Source organism: Portunus trituberculatus, chromosome 9 (genome assembly GCF_017591435.1).
Source record: "Portunus trituberculatus isolate SZX2019 chromosome 9, ASM1759143v1, whole genome shotgun sequence".
Classification (NCBI taxonomy): domain Eukaryota; kingdom Metazoa; phylum Arthropoda; class Malacostraca; order Decapoda; family Portunidae; genus Portunus; species Portunus trituberculatus.
Genome location: NC_059263.1, coordinates 4,676,337 through 4,699,506, shown reverse-complemented (window position 1 = coordinate 4,699,506; position 23,170 = coordinate 4,676,337). Strand labels below are relative to the sequence as shown.

The 23,170-nt window shown below is 42.1% G+C and overlaps 3 protein-coding genes across 4 annotated transcripts; 1 reads left to right on the top strand and 2 right to left on the bottom strand.

Annotated features, from left to right (window-relative positions):
- Positions 1–15: 15 nt before the first annotated feature.
- LOC123501201 (zinc finger protein 479-like) lies at positions 16–5,878 on the bottom strand. 2 transcript variants are annotated; one of them, XM_045249874.1, is made up of 2 exons: positions 5,742–5,878; positions 16–2,880 (listed from the first exon to the last, which is right to left on the bottom strand). In XM_045249874.1, exon 2 carries the CDS (start codon positions 2,827–2,829, stop codon positions 1,579–1,581), a length of 1,251 nt encoding a protein of 416 aa, XP_045105809.1. In that variant the 5' UTR covers positions 2,830–2,880; positions 5,742–5,878; the 3' UTR covers positions 16–1,578. The 2 variants fall into 2 exon arrangements, with proteins under 2 accessions (XP_045105809.1, XP_045105808.1); XM_045249873.1 differs by lacking the exon at positions 5,742–5,878 and adding an exon at positions 3,781–3,929.
- Positions 5,879–6,233: 355 nt separating this feature from the next.
- On the top strand, positions 6,234–14,902 carry LOC123501490 (xylulose kinase-like). Its single transcript, XM_045250336.1, has 13 exons — positions 6,234–6,363; positions 6,893–6,975; positions 7,212–7,365; positions 7,672–7,851; positions 8,160–8,261; positions 8,589–8,861; positions 9,238–9,975; positions 10,912–11,087; positions 11,233–11,348; positions 11,574–11,747; positions 11,949–12,049; positions 12,312–12,443; positions 12,639–14,902. The coding sequence occupies exons 1-13, from the start codon at positions 6,283–6,285 to the stop codon at positions 12,702–12,704; spliced, it is 2,376 nt and encodes a 791-aa protein (XP_045106271.1). The 5' UTR covers positions 6,234–6,282; the 3' UTR covers positions 12,705–14,902.
- On the bottom strand, positions 14,473–22,984 carry LOC123501202 (cyclin-dependent kinase 2-like). Its single transcript, XM_045249875.1, has 6 exons — positions 22,764–22,984; positions 18,557–18,695; positions 17,007–17,163; positions 16,487–16,659; positions 16,044–16,256; positions 14,473–15,720 (listed from the first exon to the last, which is right to left on the bottom strand). The coding sequence occupies exons 1-6, from the start codon at positions 22,883–22,885 to the stop codon at positions 15,616–15,618; spliced, it is 909 nt and encodes a 302-aa protein (XP_045105810.1). The 5' UTR covers positions 22,886–22,984; the 3' UTR covers positions 14,473–15,615.
- Positions 22,985–23,170: the final 186 nt, after the last annotated feature.

Here is a 23,170-nt window from a genome sequence, read left to right as displayed (position 1 = left end):
CAAAAACAGTACATATAGTGTAGTGTATTAGTTTTATAGCTTTTTGAACGGATATGAAACAAAAAAAAAAAAATGCATAAGAGTAGAGTTTCACAAATCCCAGGTCAGGATGCCACACTGGGAAGGGAAATGTTGAATGCTCACGGAAACAAATGCCACAAATAATGTATAAAAATACTTCATAATTAGTAAAAGATTCATGGTATCGCGCTACCTACTATCTCGTCACACCAATACTCATCACACACACGTACATACATTCACCATGACACATACCCTGGTGCTGCCAAAAAGATCACATGGATGCCAATATAAAATAATGCCCATTTCCTGTGTCTCGTTAACACATCGCCACCCTTCCAGCATCCACCACTAATGCACCACCTCTCGTCCCACACAGCCTGCCCACCACTGTCTTTATCACATCTCTCTGACAGTTACTTTAGTTATGAGACAATTTTTACTGAGCACTTAATGACATTTTGCTTTGGAATGTGAAATATATGTTAGTGTTATGTATGCATTGGTAAATGTGCTTAAATTCTCAACACTGGCTGAATCTTGAGAGGCTAGTGTTGTATCAGTAGAGGTACTTGGCCTCCAGTGGTGCACAAAGGTGACACAGCAGGGCCCACTGTTCATTTCAAGACTGGTACCTAATTAAATAAATAGGTACAGTGAAATAATGAATTCAACCACTATTTCTAAAGGTCTTACAATTTCACTGTCTGCTTCCTTATCACTTCACCACTTCATGCTCTTCCTGTGGTCCACCTCCATAACTGTGATAAGCTTTTTTTCACTCCCTAAATGCATTGCAAAATTCTGGGACACTACTAAGTGGATACAACTTCATGAGCATCACTCAAGATCATTCTGCAACAAGGCAGACATGAACTTAATTACCAACAGCTGGAAATACCCTCCCCTCATGACACAACCGTCCTTCCCCCATGACACTGTGCCTGCATCAAGAGACAAGGTTGTGCCTGACATCTGCCAGGTCTTGGCACAAAATGTTCTCCTCTGTACTGGTGCATAATTGTCTGAGATGGCTGGTCAGTAAACACAAATTGTCAAGTAACTGTTTCACCATCTCTGAATTACCAACATTTACAGAAGTGCTATATTTCTACCGTTCATTAATTATCAGCTATATGAACTATGACATATGTTATCCCTGCTTGTAAACAATGATGCAGCATTTCATTACTTACTGGATGCAGTACAGCAATGGGTGATTAAAATGCCTTACTCAAAGAGTATAATGCCATGCAAATAGGTAAGAGGTATCAATTGAATGATTCACACGGAGAAAGAGAATGGAGTGTAGGATCACGTCTCAAGACACTTGACTATAAACAGCAGATGATGAACTCAGCATAGAGGTTTGAAATATGCAATAGTTTAGCTAATGACAAGGAATACACTGTGGCCTCCAGTCTCACTACCAGTCTGACATTTGACTGCAAATCTGTTCAGTGTTCATTGTGTTTCCTGGCTGTAGTAAGTTGGCTTTTCCCATCTTCATCAAGCAAGTGATGCTGATGTTGGCAGCATCTTTTGGTGCACACTCACTCACTCCCTGGGCTCCTCCTTGATGGGGGGGCTGGAGAGACTGTCAAGCTGGCCAACGGTCTGGACGGGCTGGGCCTGGGGACCCATGGGGCCTGGAAGCTGTGCCTCCTGCTCCACAGGGCCTGGGAAGTCTGACTGTTGTGACTGTGGCAGTGGCAAGTGAGGCGTCCCCACCATCTGGTGCAGCTGAGGCGAAGGCTGAAGCTCATGCAGCTGAGGAGAGACTTGAGTTGTATCTGTTCCCTCTGGTCTCTCCTGCTGCTGTTGTTGCTGCTGTTGCTGCTGTACTGGAGGAAAGTGCTCATGTTCAGGGTGCTGGGACAGGTGCTGCTGTTCTGGTAAAACTTGCTGCTGCTGCTGCTGCTGCTGCTGCTGCTGCTGCTGCTGTTGCTGCTGCTGCTGTGGTTGCATTTGTGATGAAAGCTGTTGGGGCTGCTGAACAGCTGCCTCCTGACTACCAAGCTGCTGCTGTGGTTGCTGTTGAGGTGCCACAGGTGGAGCATCAGACTGTTGCTGCACGTCACCATTTGGAAATGCAGCAAAATACCTGTCATAATTGAATGGCCGAGTGCCGCTGTGCCGCCGCTGGTGCTGCACAAGGCCATCTTTGGAGGTGAATGCCTCACCACAAATGTTACAAATGTTGTGCCAGTAGGCCGCCTCTCCCCCTCCGGCATGCTTGAGGCGGTGGTAGTCCAGACTGGCACGCACTGAGAAAGTTGCGCCGCATAACTCGCATGGGAACGGCCGGTCGCCAGAGTGCTTGCGCTTGTGCACCATGAGAGTGTTCATCTTGGGGAAGGTTTCTCCACACTCTCCACATGTGTAGGGGCTCTCGCCATCCTCCCCCGCTCCGCCCCGAGCTCGCTTCTCAGCACTGAGGTTGTCACTGAGGGCATAGGCTGCCTCCCACTCATCACTGTCATAGCGGCGCTTGCAGACGTGCTTGCGTTTATGACGCTGGAGGTTGCTGCTGTTCATGAAGGAAGAGTCACACTCATCACACTTGAAGGGTCGCTCGCCAGTGTGCTTGCGGTAATGCATGTCCAGCTGGCTCTTCTTGGGGTACGCAGTGCCGCACACTTGGCACTTGTACACATTCTTGAAGTTGTGGTCCTTCTTGTGCATGTCAAGAACCACCTTGAAGGGGAAGTCCTTGCCACACACATCACACTGGTGGAGTGTAGCCCCACCCGGCTGCTTGCTGGTGGAGGCGCCTGTTGTCCGAGACATCTTGCCTGCCCTAGACATCTACCTGCAGCTCAGTGTGGGCCAAGGATGGGAGCAGCAGCCATGTTTATCCTGCCAGAGTGGTGAAGCTAGTTAAACAGGATCAAGGACAGAAGAGTGAAAAGAAAAGTAGTAAAGTGTTGAGCATGTAAACCATTACTTTTAAACACTCATGCAATCCCTGGAAACTGACAAGTGGTGGTGAGGTGCAAGCAAACACATCCTCTTTGTTGAAGTTTTGAAATGCCTTCCTCCACACAAAAAGAAATTGAAAAGATTTATTTTATATCCATCCCTAAACCAAAATATCAAAACATAAACATTCATCTAATATCATAACCTACATGCATAATAACCAATCAGAATGGGTTAATATTTTGTTAAACCACATCTTCTGATACTTTAGAAGTGTAACATTCCCAATCTTTTCTCTCATGCCATTACCTGTCATGTAAATTTGTCCCACCCTTTGTCACGTGACTTCAACACCCTTTTCTTTGTATTATCTTGACTCCATTATTTTCCCCTTCATAACCAAAATGACATGACAGGTAGAGCAGCAGGTGGTGGTATAAAAATATACCAGTTCCAGTGTGAACTAACATACCACCACCACCACCACCACCACCATTACACCATTGAAATATACAACTCCACTCAAATAAATAGGAGAAACCTTTCACAATAGTTTCCCATAGATCCATTAGCTGTCTGTATAGACAAACACATCTAGCCACTGTTTCAAGACCCCAATTACCATGACACGGGTCTCATGTGGTATTTTTACAGTTTCGGTGATAGATTGACAAGACTTCTACATCATGAACAGGAGAAACAGTCTACAGAACCCGTCCTGTCATCTCTATGGCCTTTGAAAATAGTTAAGTTGAGAGATCAAAGGGTTTCCAAATACGACCCACCAATCCCTCCCTTTCCCGCCCTCCCGAGGCCACCCCACACCCCTCGCCTCACCTGTGCTAAGGACCAGGCCGGGGGGGAAGTGTCCTCATGTCCCCTGGTGGCTAAAGGGCATGGTATTGGGTGTGATGATAAGACATTAGGGGTTCTGTGCCGAGGCCATTTTGTTGTGGTGGGGGTGGGGGCAGCAGCATCCCAGCTGACTTGTTAAGAGAAAATGTTGTGTTGTTAAGGCTCACTATGGGAAAAATGCTGTGATTTGTGTGTGTGTGTGTGTGTGTGTGTGTGTGTGTGTGTGTGTGTGTGTGTGTGTAATTTACCTCGGTCGTCTACTGGTCACCCAGCCAGTCTTCCCCATTACGGAGCGAGCTCAGAGCTCATAGCCCGATCTTCGGGTAGGATTGAGACCACAACACACTCCACACACCGGGAAAGCGAGGCCACAACCCCTCGAGTTACATCCCGTACCTATTTACTGCTAGGTGAACAGGGGCTACACATTAAGAGGCTTGCCCATTTGCCTCGCCGCCTCCGGGATTCGAACCCGGACCCTCTCGAGTGTGAGTCAAGCGGTTGTCTGCTGGTCATCCAGCTAGCCTCTCCTATTACGGAGCGAGCTCAGAGCTCATAGACCGATCTTCGGGTAGGATTGAGACTACAACACACTCCACACACCAGGAAAGCGAGGCCACAACCCCTCGAGTTACATCCCGTACCTATTTACTGCTAGGTGAACAGGGGCTACACATTAAGAGGCTTGCCCATTTGCCTCGATGCTTCCCTAGACTCGAACCTGGGCCCTCTCGGTTGTGAGCCGAGCGTGTTAACCACTACATTACGCTGTGTGTGTGAGGATTAATTTAGGAGGAAACTAGAAGATTCTATTATATATGTACTGTAATCTTTTTTTTACCAGAGATGTGATGTGTTATAATGTGCGTGCTTAGGAATTTCTAAGAGACCAACTAATTAAAAATAAGGTGTTATTTTTCAATGAGGATAACCCCGATGTGACGTGTGTGTGTGTGTCAGGATAAGGATACGTCTTCAAGATATGCTCTTCGGCTATTTTTTCGTGTTTCCGACTTTCCAATTTTGAAATTTAAGGATTTTGAGTAAATTATTCAATCCCAAAGGCTGAACACATTCCCTCAGCTTACCCTGGAGCAAATTTTAACAGTTCCACCAATCGTTAAAACTATATACTTATACAGAGCACTAATATATTAATAATTAACAGAAGTCGCATCACTGAATATGATTACGATGGTGAGTAATCCACCTAAGTGCATCAAATGGAGAGGAGGTAGGTAGGGCAGGTGCGTGTTTACCTATTTCATTAATTAGAGCATGTGATGGGAAGCCACGCGCAGGTGAACCACTCGTCCAGCAGCGCGATATGGTTCTCATTAACATAACATAACATAAATAATAGGATAACAAAGGGCCACCAGGGCCCATCTAGGTTATCCTGTATCAGTCGCACAGCGACCTCGTCATCAGTACTTAAAGATACACTTACAAGTACACAATACATTATATACTAATTCTAAATATTTGGCCCATTAACAGGGCTAAGTCCTGCAGCGAAATCCTCTACAATTTGTGGTCCCCATACATGGGGATCATGTCTTATTTAACTATAGTAAATTTCTTATAAAAACTATCATGCAGTGCTATACATAATTATAAATCTAATGAATTTAAGTGCTTATCTAATCTGTTTTTAAACATTGTCAAACTAGTGCTATTTACAACCGTCTCTGGCAATGCATTCCAGAAGTCTTAAGGCAGATAAATATACTATACGCCTAAACCAGTCACCACACCTTGAACACCCACTAAATACACAAAGTCACGTATTTATCAGACCTAACAAGTGAAATGGCCGGCTAATGGAGGTGTAATGTGTGTGTTTCAGGCTGAAGCTGGAGTCACATGCGCCTCTCGGATATTGTGTTTGGGAGTTCGTGTTTCCCGCCCATGAAGGAGTATTTATCATCCCCGTCACTCACAGCAGGGGCAAGGGCAAGGCTGGGTGGTAACACGGGCGGGGACAGAGGCCAGCCACCCCACTACAGGAAGAGGGAGACTGTTGAGCCATGGTCCAGTGACTTGATTGCCTCCTCACAGGTGTTCAGGAGGGCGTGGCGGCCGCTCCTTCACCTTCCCTCCCACCTGTGCAAACCAAGACACTGTTAGCCTGGAATGTGGAAAGAATACATCTCGGCGAGCTATGAGGAAAGATAGCATAACCAAGACAGTGTTTGCAAGGAATACTGGAAGAAAACAGCATTATTAGGAAGAAGGAAGCACTATTACGACAGTGTTAACAAGCATTATGTAGAAAGAAGTTATTAAATAGAGCAATGGAGAAATAGTCAGAGAAACTTACTTTAAACTGGGATACAGGAAAACAAGACTGCCAGCAAGCATTTGAAGACAAGAACTGATACATATCCCAGTGACACATTCTGCACGCCTTGGCTCGCTATCTGTCAAGTGGTGCCCGTATCAGTGTTATCAGCCCGCGCCACTCAACACCACACCGGCAGCATGGCAGAAGGCGAGGCAGCGACCGGCATGGCACCAAACGAGCAGAAGAATTATTTGGGGTTTGACTTCAGCACACAGCAGGTGAGTCATTGCAAGCACCAGGTAGCATTGGATTGGTGACTCATGCCTTCGTAATCCTCTGTCATGTCTGTGGTCTTTGTGTGTTGTAGTATCCGTGACAGAATAAGATGAGACACCGGAGCTGAGTATGAGGTGGGCAAGGTTAGGTTAGGATAGCTTGAGGTAAATCGCATTAATTTTAAAGTCATATCTCCCAAATTCTTAAGTTAAGGTATGATAATGTTGAAATAACCATAGCTTTTCCATCCAGTGGCTGAGTTAGGTTAGGTCAGGTCAGATCAGGTCAGATCAGGTCAAGTCAGGTCCATTTCATTCACTTAATTAATTTTGTTGCCAATCCCTTCATCATTTGATCACGATTTAAATTGAATATTATTTTTTGCCCAGAAATAGATAGTTACTATATTGAAATTAGCAGGGAAGGGTTATTTCAGTAAAACTCTTATTTCATTCTGCTAGATTTCAATGCAGTCTAAAGTTGTATGATTCCAGCACATATATAGATTTTTCTGCCTCCCCCCTACCTCAGGTGAAGGCCATCGTGGTGAATGATGCCCTGGAGGTGCTGCAGGAGGCTGCCGTACAGTTTGACAATGACCTGCCAGAGTACAGGTAAATAATTTGTGACTGTGTGACCTTCCTTGGATGCATAAGAGATAGATAGTGATGAGTGACAACAGGATGAGAGTAACAGTAGTGTGTATGTAATGCTCTGCTACGTGTCATGTCTTCCTTTAGCTTAGTTACTTATTATTGAACCAATAACCACAGTGGGTATGAATGTCCATAGAATGTATTTTTCCACTTACATTCTTACATTGAAATTCTTGTGTCATTCCATCTCACAGGACGCATGGTGGCGTGCACGTGCGGGGTGATCAGGACTGCACCGTCACAGCCCCCTCCATCATGTGGGTGAAGGCGCTGGACATGCTTATGGACAAGCTGAGGGTGGCCGGGGCTGATTTTTCAACTATTGCTGCCATCTCTGGTACTGCTCAGGTAAACACCACCATTGAATTGTGTGGGTGTCATATATATATATATATATATATATATATATATATATATATATATATATATATATATATATATATATATATATATATATTATTTGGAGATGAGAAAAGACTGTTGTACCATTAAGTTGTAAAGAGTCTTATCAGTTGTCAGGTTTTTTGCCAACATCTCGTCAGTCAACCAACAAACCTGCATTAAGGAAAAAATAAAATGGTAATTAGATACAAAAGATTACTGGGTTAAAATATCATCATTTCACACATGTAATCTCTTGGGTGTGTGTGGCAGCAACATGGCAGTGTGTTTTGGCGGACTGGTGCAGCCAAGATCTTAGAGAACCTGCAGCCAGACCGCTTCCTCCATGAACAGCTGGTTCTGGCCTTCAGTGTGAGTGACAGTCCCATCTGGATGGACTCCTCCACCTCTGAGCAGTGTGACATGCTGGAGGAAGCACTAGGGGGACCTCAGGTGAGATGGTAAAGGAAAAGAGGAAATAGTATACAGAAATAGAAGGCGATAGAGGAAAAAACGCTAGTCTCATTATTATGCTGGAACTGGAAGTTCCTGTCTACTACTGTGTTTCTTCTTCCTATGACTTGAACTCTTTCAAGAAGAGTAACAAAAGGAACCCAACACTAGGATATACACTTGTCAAGTAGAAATACTGGTATATTATTTGCGTTTATTGAGTACTTTGGAACAGGATGAGGCCTGTCAGACCATGCTGCCTTCTAAAGATCACATTCATGTACTGCTATTGTTTCCCTCCTTTCCAGAAACTTGCCGAACTCACTGGATCGCGGGCATACAAGAGGTTCACGGGTCCCCAGATTGCCAAGATATACCAGAAGCGCAAGGAGGCATACAATAATACGGAGGTAAAATAACTACATTATTTTGATATTGAAGTTTAAAACTTCGACATGCTCATGTTCCAAAAACCAAATTTATCAGTTATCTCTAATATGGAAACAATAATATCAGTGATACTGATAAATCATTAATGTGGAAAGATAGTAATCAGATAACTAATGCTGATTTATGTAATGTATCTTACACTCACAAGCTGAAAAATAATATGAAACAATAAAACAGGCACACCTAACACTGTCACACTGCATCACTGCTAACACCACATCAGCCCTGCTCAACACCAAACCACCACCACCACTATCCTAAGCCTCCTGCCTTTCCCCATTCCCAAGAGGATTTCCCTGGTGAGCAGCTTTGCATGCTCCCTACTCTTGGGTTCCTACGCACCCATCGACTTTGCTGATGGCTCGGGGATGAACTTGCTGGACATCAAGACAAAGACCTGGTCCCAGCCTTGCCTGGGTCCATGGAAGAATTTCAAGGGGTCCATAGAGATTCTACTTATTTTTAAATTTATTATACTGGAATTAGGAGACATGCGGCTCAGAATAAAATTTATACTACTGTTCACAATCCTTAAAACTGAATGCTTAAATGTTAGAATTGCTCTACATTAGCTAACAGTATCAGCGGTGTCAAACTCACGGTCCATGTGACAAATTTGGCCCTTGGGATGGTCATGAGTGGCTCGCGAGATGACAGGAAGATTTATTGCCTCCTTAAATGACGAGTGTCATGAATATACGTGATATATGAATGAGAGAGAAAATGAATAAATAACCTTTATTTTATTATGGCAATATTAAGTGCAATAATTAATTCATATTGCAATTTATTGTAATACAGCTATTGCAGCTATTATAAAGGGAAGATGCTTATATAAATGAAAATCACTAATCAGTTTAACGGACCGAAGTCGCAGCCATTGCTAGTATCCGAACGCAATCATGAGCAGCCAAACGCTTCTTCTCTCTTCGCCAGGAAGTTGAAATGTTTCTTGATGTACAGAAAAAATGTGACCTGTTGGAGATATTGAAATCAGAACACTTTGAGCTCCGCCTTGCTTATCTTGTGGACATATTTGAAATCTTCAACCAGCTGAACTTGAGACTCCAAGGAAAGGATTCAAACTTGCTCAGCCACTGTGACTCAATACATGCATTTTTGGCCAAATTGGAGCTGTATAAGAAGAGAGTGAGTGTAGGAAAATTTATGATGTTTCCATCATTGAATGAAGTTCTTGCTGATGGTCAGCTTTCAAGTACCTTGTCCAAGGAAATCATGGACCACTTGTCTCAGCTAGATGATGAATTTCGCCGTTACTTTCCTGACTTGAGCCCTCAGCATGCAGGATTAGCAAAAAATCCTTTCTTATGTCAGGTTGATGATGTGTTAGAAGACGCACAAGAAGAGTTCATTGAGCTTCTCCATGATTCAACAGCCAAGAATGTGTTCCAGTCAAACTCCTTGTCTAGCTTCTGGTGTTCAATGATGGAATCATATCCAAAAATAAGTGATCTGGCAGTTCGAGTTCTTTTGCCTTTTGCTTCAACCTACCTGTGCGAAAGTGGGTTTTCTTCATTACTTGCAATAAAAACAAAATCAAGGAACAAGCTGTCTGTGGAAGATGACTTGAGGTGTGCACTGGCTGCCACTGAGCCAAGGATTCATGAGCTGGTTGCTCAAAACAACCACAAAAGTCCCATTGAGAAATATAAAGTGACATACTTTTTCGCAACCAATGAAAAGTTTCATTCACTGCTGTTTTGTGATTTTTGTTGTATTCATACAGTTTTGTGATTCTTTTATTCATACATGTGCTTGCAAGCTCAAAAAAGGGCAAATATTATAAAGATAGTTTTTGCACACAATACCTACAACTATAACAACATTAACATAACATTTTTCCTATGTGTTTTACTTAAATCAAAAAGTGCTGAACGGAATGTTTTCTGATTTCATATAAATAGGCCTACATCTTAATCAGCATAACAATGGAAGGCATTTTACATTAATATATTCATTTCTTGCAGAAAAATCTTTTATTAATTTTCTTGGCTTAACCTATTTCGTTGTAGGGGGTCCACAGGTGAAACAATGACTGGAAAAGGGGGAACGGGACAAATAAGGTTGGGAACCGCTGGTCTAGATGAAGCAATACACATCATTCACACTGCCTTGTTGGATCATGGTGGAAAGACATTAATTGAGCACTACTGTACCCCTAACAAAGAAAAGTTAGATGAGATACATGAGATACAGAAATCAATTGTATCATGTGTCATTAAGGATCAAGGACTAATGCACAAGTTGTATTGACTTAGCAATTAAGGCCATTCTGCCTGCCAGCTGTTATTTAAGCTTCTAGCTGAGCTCCTTGAAATATACTAACCAGACACTTTAGTTTGATCCCAGTGATTTCCTTCTTTCATGTTCACTATTTTTGAAGTGCAGGTGTTTGTGATTAGGAGTGACTAAAATGTACTACTGTCCTTTGTTCCTGGCATGCATGTGACTCATTGCAGCAAAACTACAATCTTGTGATTTGATACTTAATAAATCAGCCTCTCACTTGTCTACTAGGGATTTAGTTCATTTATGTTTTTATAAATGGGTACATAATACTGTATATTCCTTACTTCTCATTGCACTAAAATGTTCTACTGTCATCTGTTCCCGGCAGGCATGTGTGTCGGGAAGGGTGACCTGGTGGTGAGTCTAGGCACCAGTGACACCCTCATCCTGTGGCCCAGTGACCCACCACTCCCACAGCTGGAGGGACACGTGCTAGTCAATCCTGTGGACAGTGACTCTTACATGGTGCTCTTGTGGTGCGTTGTGGTGGTGATGGTGGTAGTTTACTGACACTAAAACCAGGATTTAGTAAATGATAGTGTGATTCTGTGTCTTAGTTTTTTCTTCCTTTCATCCTATCATATTGTTCCTTAGCCTCATGTATTTTTCTTTTCCCCACAGCTTCAAGAATGGCTCATTTACGAGGGAGAAGATCCGTGACGAGAGTGCTGACGGCTCGTGGGACATCTTCAATCAACTCCTGGACATGACGCCTCGTGGGAACTTTGGCAACATGGGTAAGGTAGTGAATGTTCAGACTGGAGTGTAACAGGAAAATAATTTGTGTAAGTATTATTCATGTTTTGAGAGATTTGTGTTGATATCTCCAATAATGACAATACAACTATTAATAAAGCTCTTTAGTAGTAGATAACCCATGATAGTGTTAAATTCAGTATGTTTACGATAAGGACGATACTATAGGGATGTACAGATAAGGTATAACTGTTGGGTTTGTGCAGGAATGTACTATCACCTGAAGGAGATCATCCCAGAGCTAGAGGGAGTGTTTCGCTTCAACAAGGCTGGGGAGGCAGTAGGGAGGTTTGCCAGCAGGGAGGTGGAGGTGCGGGCTGTGGTGGAGTCACAGTTCATTGCCAAGAGGATGTATGCAGAAAAGATTGGCTATAGTGTTGGTAAGTTTTGTTTCCTAGTCATGCTCCCGTTATAATTGCCTCTGTATTCCGTGTATGTTCTCACGTCATTTCTGTTTATATATATTTTATTGAATATCCTGTTATCTTTTATGCAGGTAATCTTGACATGCTGCTCTAGTGTAGATTTATTCAAACATTCTATATCGAAGTAATTTTTTACGGTGCCATTCTGTGATGCAGGTGGTGAAGGGCGGCGAGTGCTGGCAACAGGAGGCGCCTCGGGGAACACCTCCATCTTGCAGGTGTTGGCTGATGTGTTCAACTGTCCCGTCTTCACCATGGTCAGTACTACCCTTTGTTCTCTTCCTGTCACCCTCTTCTGGCCCGACTCTTACTCAAAATCACTTCATTTCTTGGCTCCTTAATACTGAAGCACAGTGGTAAAATATTATCACATAACTTCTGCATTTATACATCTTCAGCTATGAAGAAGAGTCTAGGTTATCTTAGTGCAATCATCTATAAATTTCTCACTCCAGTAAACTTTTTTCTTTGAGTTTTCCAGAGAATCCAGAGTAATACCTTAACCTTTTTTCCCCACAGGAAGTGGCCAACTCTGCCTGCCTGGGTAGTGCATACCGAGCCAAACATGGCTTAGTCAGTGGCCAGTACTTAGAGACCATCAAGAGCCAGTCCTTCAAGTTGGCATGTCACCCCAACTCTGATGCATATCAGGTCACCCACTCCTTTGTACCTTTTGTCCTTATTTTTCATATACATTCTCCTTTGACTGATTGCAGCAAAACTACAATCTTGTGCTACATCAGCTTCTCACATTTCTACTAGTGATTCAGTTCATTCATGGTTTTATACATTGGTACATTAACATTGTATTCTCCTTACTTATTGCACAGCTTTTCTTTCTTTCAGATATACACTCCAATGGTGAAGCACTTCCAGTCCCTTGAGACAGCCATCTTTGCAAATAAGAAGTAACAATGTATGCAATGGCAATGGCAACTCAAGTGTATGTGACAAGTCCTATAAAGGATGCAGCAGCTTCAAACTTGCAGTTGTTAAGAATTTGTTGGTTGTTACTTTTTACATTTTATCATTGCGTTGTGAGCTTTTTAAAGTTATGTAGTTATTAACCTTATAATAGTTTATTTATAATTAGTTAGGTCATGCTCTCCAGAGGTTACTTGCAGCTCTTTCCTCAGGTTGTGACAGCATATCAAGCATGCATTACAAATCAAGTGCCTCACACCAGATTATTAGAATTAAGGGTCTTCCCTCTCAAGCCAGATGGTTAGCAATAAGGGCTTTGTGCATTCCACACGAATGGTGCTGCTAGTTGTTAGGGATCCTTCCAGGGCTGCCGCTGCCGGCACACAAGCCCCACAAACATTTATAGGCTAAAGAATACTATATATAATATTTGTCTTTTCTTTGAACTTTATTTGTAATATATGTACACATGATTACTGGCTACTTGGCAGAGCACACTAGGCCTACTTGCTTCAGCTCAAGTAAGGAACCCCCACACTGCTTATTTAGGTAGCAGTACATGGTATGAAAGATTACCTGCTTGAAATTGTACCTTAGGTTGAAACTGTCACCATTCCAGTATTGCATTCCTGTTGTTATGCAAAATTAGCCTTCTCAGGTGGTGGTGGTAGTATAGCAGTGAGATGCTTAAAGTCCTCATCCTATTCTATGGAGTACTTGTCTTTCTGGTAACCCAACTTAAGTAAAACCATTACGAGGCTGCAACACCATCACCTGAGAATGGCAGTGTATACAACATACCTGCAATGGTAGTTTGAGAAGAAGCCAATCAGGCAGTGACCTAGCTTATAGGAGGAGGTCTCATTGATACTAGTTGATAAAGAAATGTATTCCAGTGCCTTCACAGCATTGTGTAGAGGGATGCCTAGCAGGTCAGAGGCATTATGTTAAGCTTGGAGGGAACCAGCATTCAGTACAGCCACTCCTATTAGATGCATTTGTTCATAGCATTGCTGTGGTTTGTCAATACACTGTGGGCTGAGAGAGAGAGAGAGAGAGAGAGAGAGAGAGAGAGAGAGAGAGAGAGAGAGAGAGAGAGAGAGAGAGAGAGAGAGAGAGAGAGAGAGAGAGAGAGAGAGAGAGAGAGAGAGGACCTTGGTGCTTTGTCAACCTTGACACTAATGAGGGTAAGTTAAGGAATTACCTGTAGGTGATGACCATTCACAGTCTGGAACAGCAAGCACAGTATACCAGTCCTGCAAATTCACCAGTCACTGACAAAGTGTGTTTAAGATAATGTGACATGAAGCAGAACCATTTGGCAACAAATCTTATATCCTGCAGTAACCAACATCCCCACTACTCCCTGCACTCAGCAAAGCAAGGAACACTGTGTTGCAGCTGCTCCATGTCCTATGGCAAGATTTGCTTTGTGCTGCTGAAATTAGTTAAGTTTTCCAAAAACTGCAATTATGCTATAGCATATATATATTCATTATATAAAGTTTACTTTAAAATATCAGGACAATGAACTTTCACTTTTCCTTCACTGTAAAACTGAAACACAATTTTGCAACAGTACCTTCTTACGAGAAAGCATCCGGCTGCCAGACATTCTTGGTTCTTCCGAGTGCAGCACTCCTTATTTGCCCAAATACTCTGCAATGGGATGCTTCGGGAACCACAAAACGTTCATTAGTGCCAAGGTAAATGTCTCTGCCTCCCATATGACAAAAAAGGTGAAGAACAAATTTCCTTACAGGAAATATTTAACTTTATTGATGCTATAAAAAGTAGCAGCAGGAACAAATCAATGCCAACCAGTGGTTGAGGTGGCAGCAGTGAAGGCAGCATGAACAACACATGAAGCACTTGTTACATGCCTAAGGAGTCTTTACTCATTTGATTATGGCACACAGTAGAGCCGGTCTCAGCATCACCACACAACACACCACTATACATGCACTGCCTGCTGCTGCTGCTGCCACATCAACACCACAAATCTTGACAGTGATCAATGCTTAAAATGGATTATCACAGTTGTATCACTCATCAGTGAAATCTTGGCAGTCTACATTGATCTAAAAAAAATGTTATGCAAATTATAATAATGCCCATTTTTCCTTAAAATTATACAATATCTACATATTTTGTATATAAAATTTAAATATATCTACTTTTTAAGAGGTGAAGTGTATTTTTTCCTTGAAATGGCTCATCATTATCTGCATCCCATCCAATCAAACTGAATAAAAGCTTAACTAATTATGTCACAAATGCCCCAGCAGAAAATGTTCAAGATAAGATATGAGGGAGCCATTATACAGGTTAATACACCACATAAATGGAAGCATGTTAATACAACTTTATCAAAATACTAAGTAATTAATAATGCATTCACATATATGTAACTTGAGCATATCACTTTAAACCAAGCAAAAACTGAAATACCCTTATTGGACAGTCCATATGTGAATAGTAAAGAAATGTGCATCAAACCATAAAGGAATGCTGGGAAAGCTCTTTCCCATTCAATTTAAAGGGAGGGGAATGTTGCTTCATGACAGAAGAGGAATGTGGCTTTGATACATTGAGTAGGAATGCAGCTTTCATAGCTGAACCCACTAAAACTATAGGCACTAAATAGACAAAGACTAGGAAAGCAGTGCAAAAGGAAAGATCCAAGCACGAAGTAACACAATAAATGGCACACAATAAATGCCAAGACAAGGAATGAACCAAAATAAAAGACTGCACTTCCAGAGAGATGAACTGCAACAAATACCCACCAGTCACTTGTGAGTTAAGGTTTGAGCAATAACTGAGAAAGTGTACAGCACAACAATCCCTCCAGCAACACCCACTACAGCAGCAGTCAACTCACAGGAAGCCAGGGAGGTTAGTGGAGGCCTGGAGGTGGCACCATGTACACATCATTGAAATAGGTGTGAGCCAACGCCTGTTTAGCCGTCACTCTCTTCCGAGGGTAGTAGGTCAGCATGCTCTGTTGGTGAGGAGAGTGGTAACATACACTGACACCATCTTCAATTTGGCCTCTAACAGTAAGACTTATTGGATACACAAGCTCAAACTATTTCAAATTCTGACAAACAACCTTTAACTTCATACATTCTTCATCTAATACAAAATACATAAGAAGTTTGTGGGGAAACGTGACAACATTCCGGCATGCATGCTTTACACAGACTGCCACATTTAGGTCTACTGGCTTCTTGTAGCTTCCCTTACATTACTTATGCTCTTACAACAAACCCAAACATACAAATACATCAAACACAAGACACAGTTGTACACAGAGCCACTGACCAGTAGCAGGGAGCGGCCAGTGCTGTCCAGTCTTGGGATGAGCTGTGTGAGGGAGGCATTGGCATCAATCTCCCAGCGAGGAAAGGTGCTCTTGTAATCTGGAAGCTGTGTCACACCCGGCCACTCCTGCTCTCCTGGGGTGCCAAGCGTGCGGAAGATACGGAACAGCTGGTCAATCTCCGAATCACCAGGAAACAGAGCCTTGGTGGTAAGCTGCAGCGATGGAGGAGATAGAGAGGACGCTGTGATTGATTGACTGTGCAAGTTGATGGTTCTCTATACTCTAAGTGAATTGTATTCACTGGAGATAACAATGAAAAATTCATATAAAAAGTGTTAATTACCATGTATAAAATCATAGGTAAGAAAAAAAGGACAGGTATGTGAAGGCAGAAAGAAAAAAAGCTGTACAATACACATACACACACAGGACAGTTACCCACCATTTCAGCAAAAATGGCCCCCAAGCTCCACATATCCACAGCAGTACAGTAGCTCTTTGCTCCAAGGAGGATCTCTGGGGCACGGTACCACAGGGTAACAACTTCGTGTGTGTAGGGGCGCATCGGCAAGCAGAAAGTGCGTGCGAGTCCTAAGTCAGCCAGTTTGATGGCTCCTGGAAAAAAATAAATAAATAAAAAAAATAAAAGAATAAATAAATAAATAAATAAAAAATAAATAAAAGTAACATTCATCATGATCCATAAAGAAAAATTTGATTAAGAAGTTAATCAAACAAAGAATACTAGATGCAAATGACAACAATTTACAGCTGATCCTAATTAATGTATTTTCAAATTTCAATTTTTTCTGCACTGTTTGTCAACTGTCTAACTAAAACTGCACAACACTGGTCCAAAGGCAAGCAATTCACATGACTACCAAAGCCCTTGTTAATTCCTCACACATTTCTGTCAGCTACCCATTGTGCAAGTGTTAAGAGGGACCAGCACAGCACTGTACCTTTGGCATCAATGAGGAGATTCTGTGGCTTGAGATCTCGGTGAAGGATGCGGTGTGTGTGCAGGTAGGAGATGCCCTTCAGGAGCTGCTGCATGTAGCTACACACCAGATCCAGTGGAAGTCCCATGCGATTCTCATCAAAAAGTTTCTTGAGGTCCTATCGAAAAAGTACAATGCATCTTAATATTGTTGTCCTTAAGAATACAATCTTTAATAATCTGTAGATTAAATGGACACCAGCAGAAACATGTTATTTAGCCTGAAGTAAAATAACTTAAGACCAAAACTGGATCCATTACCTGAGGCCGTCAAGAGGTGAGAATAGCGAAGATACAGAAGCAGCCTGAAAAGCAAGAAAATTCTGTTGTGTGGAGCAGTGGAGGGCCATCGGAGCACAAAGCTTAACTTGTTAGTAGTGGAAAGGACTCTAATAACTTAACCATTTCTCATCAGCTTGCAAAATAGGACAAAAGCTGATATAAGCAAAACAACACTGATAGTGCTGCACTTTCTGTATAAGCTATGAACCTTTGTCTGATGTGGTGAACCTTGTAATCTTTATAAGCAGAGGCTGCTATCCTGATGTGCAGGGTGTTAAGTTTGCCTGTCCTTTGAAGTACCATCTACACTGCAGTGGTTCCCAATCTTTTGGCACTCGTAACCCCTTACCTAAAAGTTTGAAACCCATATGACCCTCTACTTAGGGATTACTATTAACCAGCTTAATTTTCTTCATTTTCTGTGAAGGTGAGGAAAGAAACATCTAAAAAGCATTTAAAAATCCTGTAATTATTTATTAGCAAATTAAATCACATTAGTCCAATCTGAATTAATTAAAATTAATATTATCCTAAGCTACTTCTGACAAGGCTATGCAACCCCCCTGCCAAGGCTTCACGACCCACCAATTGAAACCCTGATCTAGAGATAGTGTGACTATCAAGACTACTCTATAACAGACACTCAGTGTAGTCTGTATAACCAAACAGCTCTTGGAGAAAAATGTATGAGCAAGAGTCCACACATGTTTGGGCTTCTGCAGATGTGCTCAACAATGGAGTGATGAAGTTACGTCTTTGCATCACATTTTAGATAAAGAAATGTTCAATGGAAAACGACATCATAATGAAAATAACAAGTTAACACCAAACACCAAAAGTATAACCATTAACAAATAAAACTATACTTTGAAGAGATACCAACCAAACCATGCAACACTTCCAGTGCTGCTCAAAATCCTGACTAATTGAATCAGTCTATACATGTTTGGACATTTGGACACTTCTACCTCCATTGGACACACTAAAGCAGAAACAACAGAATGATTGATTAGAAAGATACAAAAAAGAAAATAAGTGACTGATCAAATAAAACCCAAGCACTTAAGAACCAAATCATTACAGCAAATTAGTACAAAAACAAATCATTACAGCAAATTGGTACAAAAAAGATAAAGACAAAGACAAAAGGCAAGCAATGAGAACATCACTTAGACCCAAACATGTAAGACCCAGGCCAACCCCTCTCAGGCACACACACACTCCACCTACCTGATTGAGGTATTCAAACACCATGTACAGCTTGCGCTCCCCGTACACCACATCCAGCAGACGCACTATGTTGTCATGCTCCAGCTCCTTCAGGAGGGAGATTTCTCGTAGGGCCGTGCTAGGGACGCCATCACTCTCACTGCAAGACCATACACACTGATGCTTTACCTGTCCCTTGACCAAGTGATGGACAAAGCCCCTGCCCTCCCTGTCACCCTGCCACAGTGTTCTACTAAATGCTTGTCATTCGCTCATCATAATCCATCACATAGCCTACCCATTCTTTGACAAGAACACTTCCATGGGCGCCAGTTAAATTTTATATCTTGTCCCGTCATGTGATGGGAAAAAATGTCACAACCTACTATGATAGTAGATCCATTGAATAGCCCTTGAAAATGTTACTGACAGGAATGTAACACTTCACACATTCACCAAGTACAACACTTCAACACCCACATACTATGATTTACACTTATAATTACATTGATAAAAACAGGAATAAGGCTTAATGGAAACACTAAAAGGAGGATCTAAACTTTATTGAGACCTTAATATCTGTAGTTCTCAGGCATAATGATACATAATGTGAACAATGAGCCTCCAGCTTAGTGAGCACAAGAAGCCAACAAGTTTCTATCCTCTGATGATTCTTCTCAGCTTCTTGTCACCTTCATATTCTCCCAGAGTAACACCTCTCAGCAGTCTCCTTCCTTACTAGAGCATGAGGATAAACCTACATGCTCAATTAAAAATGAAGAACTTTTCTACTGTGAATCATCCAGTGCTTTTACTTGACATTTTCAGTACTGTGGCCACGTTTTCAAATACACTGTTTACTATTTGACAATTTTATATAACTTCAGAAACTTGTGGGGATTAGAATAGTGAATACTCTAGCCATTAATCTTTTGGGCTCCACAGACCCTTCCCAACACGAATAAAGACGTCTTATCGTATCCAAAAATCATGGTAAAAATGCATCTCAGTACTGAAGAAGTTAATGAGAAAATGCACGGATCAAGAACAATATCAGTTTCTCTAGTTATATTTTATGTTTCTTCATCATTTCCATAACTAGAGCTTGGTGATTTTCCAGAGAACTTCCCCCAAGAGACCAATCACTGCCTTGCTGCGAGTTATTGAGTACCATGCTGAATCCTGTGGTGCTATGATCAATGGCACATATCCACCACAGCAGCCAGCATGCTACCCAACACACCACCACTACCTCCACCACACCCCACTGGCTCACATACAGGTCACTCCACACACCAGCTCCCCTGATCACTGCTTCACTCTACACAACTATGTCTTAATACTTTTAATCACATCTCACTTATCAGCTCACTTGCTGTTATCTAATTCACACGTCACCACATTGCAATCTAATCTTTCAACACTTTTGCTGTCTTGCACAAACGTAAGTACTCACACAATCACATACGTACTGGCCTTCTATCATGCCCTGGAGCTTTGAGTTTGATGCAAGCTGATAAGAATGGCATCACACCAAGACTGACAAAATTGTAAACATGAAAACTTATAAACTTTTTCACATAATTGGGGTGACTAATGCAAACAACTAAACAAAACTAACCACATCAATTCCTATCCCACTAAAAGAAATTAAAGAACCAACCACTGTAATTCCTGTCAGAGTTGTGTAGATTGCATAAAAAGGAAGGAAAGAAATACCAATCAGACAAACTAAAACCATTATTAACAAAGGATAGTTTTGTCACAAACCAAAATGCTCTTTCAACAGCCACCAAAAACACATCCTTAAACAAAAGCAAAATAACGAGCAATGCAAAATCAATACTACTTCCAATAACAACATCCTTTGACATCATGGAAGCTAATAACAACCAAAGACAAGCACAACCCCACCAAATCCTTCCATCTGCTATCAACCATCCCTGCAGCAGTTCCCGTGGCCAGCCCAGCCCAGCCAGCACCAGATGTTATGGGGGCAGCCCCGCTAGGTAACTAGGACTGTGATAGCTGCTGGAACTCGCTATGCCCAGCTCTAGTTACCTGGCCAAGTGCTCCTCTCAGCAGGTGGTGCACCAAACCTGAAGTCCAGAGGTTGCTTCCATTCACATCTTTCAGGGTTCCATTGTGTGTGGTATTACTTGTCTAGTATACTTTACTACAACTATCAGTAGTATTCTGCATGTCTCCCCCCCCCCCTCTCTCTCTCTCTCTCATATATATATATATATATATATATATATATATATATATATATATATATATATATATATATATATATAAAATAATTCAATAAAATATAATAACAGCATTCCCTTCACTACATAAGTTTGTAGAATCAAACATCAAAAAGAATTTGAGGTAAACCACTTTTCACTTCATAAATCTCAAGTAATCCAGTTTTCTTCACTTCAAAACCAAATTAGTAAAAGTCAAGCAATAATAAGGTCCACAAATCATTATCAATAAAGAAAAATTTTATTGATCCTTTCAATAACTAAATATTTAACTGAAATTTAAGAGCACAGCTAACAAACTATCATAACCCAAGTTCACTTTCACCTAACAAGTAGCCAACAACGCATTAATTCAACGCTGCACACGAAAACAGCAAGTAAAAAATACCTAGAGGGTGCCTGGTGATACACAACCCAACACTTCACTTTAAGGCCAAAGAAACAGTACAATAGTGCAGCACAGTGTCCCCTGCCATAGCTTAATCCTGTCTCTATGGGGAGCCGTGCAGCCAACCCCCACCTGGCACGTCACCAGACAACCCTGCTAGTGGCTGCCTGGTGCTTGTGCTGGACGCTTGCACTCTGATGGAAAATTAGCAACTAAATTCACACAATGCAACAAGTGAAGTGAACTGAAGTGATCACCTCAAAACCTCTTACTCAGCGCTCAAACTCTCTTCCACAGTGTCACAATTACTCACAGCACAGGACTGTAAAATGCACAAGTAATATTAAAACAAAAACTAACAAACAAGGTATGTAACAATGAGTTGCTAACGTCGAAACACGTAACAATGAGTGCCAAATGCTTAAAAGAAACTGCGGAAAATCGTTCTAATACAGTTGCATAAGACACAAGCACGGAACTGATGCATCACGTAAAAGTGTCAGTGACCTTGCCGTAAACAGAAAAATTGCATGACATGCACGTAGTATGTTAGTAGTATCACTTGGAAATGTGGCAGAAACTCAAAGTTTTCTAGATCCAGCGGTGTGACTCTTGGGGTACTTTCGTTAGGTTAGGTTATGTCCTAGCGGGTTATCTAAGACTTTGGAATATTAAGTGGTAGATGAAGGGAGGGGGGGAAGGGAAACAGACATTATTATTTAGAATTGCTGAACTTTAGCTGGAGAAGATAGGCCAGGAGGAGGAGGAGGAGGAGGAGGACCTGCAGGTATTAGTTTAGGATATATTTTAACTCGGTGTGGAGAGGAGGGGCGAATGACGAAGCATTTCTCCATCTTCTGAAAGCATGTCTGTTTGTGCACTAAGGTTTACTAATATTTTATAATTTAGTGGAATCGTACCAAGAAATAAATAATAAGTCGCAGTTGCAAAGTCACAAGCAGCACTGGCGGGGACAAAAATAAATAAATAAAAATAAAAATAGACGGAAAGTGGCAGTTGCACCAGATCCTAAGACAGCAAAATTAAAATCGCACTTGAAAAAAATGAAGTCGCGCCCAGCTCTGCCTGTACCACACACACCACCACAGGCACACATCTCTCACCACACCACCACAGGCACACCACATCTCTCACCACACCACCACAGGCACACCACATCTCTCACCACACCACCACAGGCACACCACATCTATCACCACACCACCACAGGCACACCACATCTCTCACCACACCACCACAGGCACACCACATCTCTCACCACACCACTAATGGCATACCACATCTCTCGCCACACCACTCACCGTTACACCAGCCTATCCTATACCAAACACAACTACCCCACACCACCACCACCACCACCAGAAACTCACCCCACACTACCCTTCAACACCCCAATACACACACACACCAACCCCGACCCAACCCCACAGCCCTGAACACCCTTCAATACCCCATCACCCAGCACTTAACCCCACAAAACACCCCTCCTAAGCCCTCAGCACCCCCATAAACACCACCCCACGTGCTGCACCCCACCACAACCACCATCACCACCGCCACTCACTTCTCCAGCCGAATCTTCTTAAGGGCGACAATTCTCTTGGTTACGAGGTCGTGGGCCTTGTACACGACGCCGTAAGTGCCCTCGCCTATCTTCTCGATCTTCTCGTAGGTGGAGAGGGACATGGTGAGGTCGAGTGGGGCTGGAGGAGGGGCTGGTGGAGGGGCCGGAGGGAGGAGGGCGAGAGAGGATTTCCCGCCTTAACTTTGCCTCTTGGTCCTCCCTGGTGATGCTACGCTTGAAAATATATTCCCTTTCCCCCAAGTTGTGTTTTGTGTTGTTATGTTTGCATTTTATTGTTTTCTGTATTTTTTCGGTTCTTTGCATATTTTTTTGGTCTTTGAAATATCTGCCAGTTTTGTGTATTTTATTTTCAAAGGTTGTTATATTTTGTATCTTTTTATTCATTT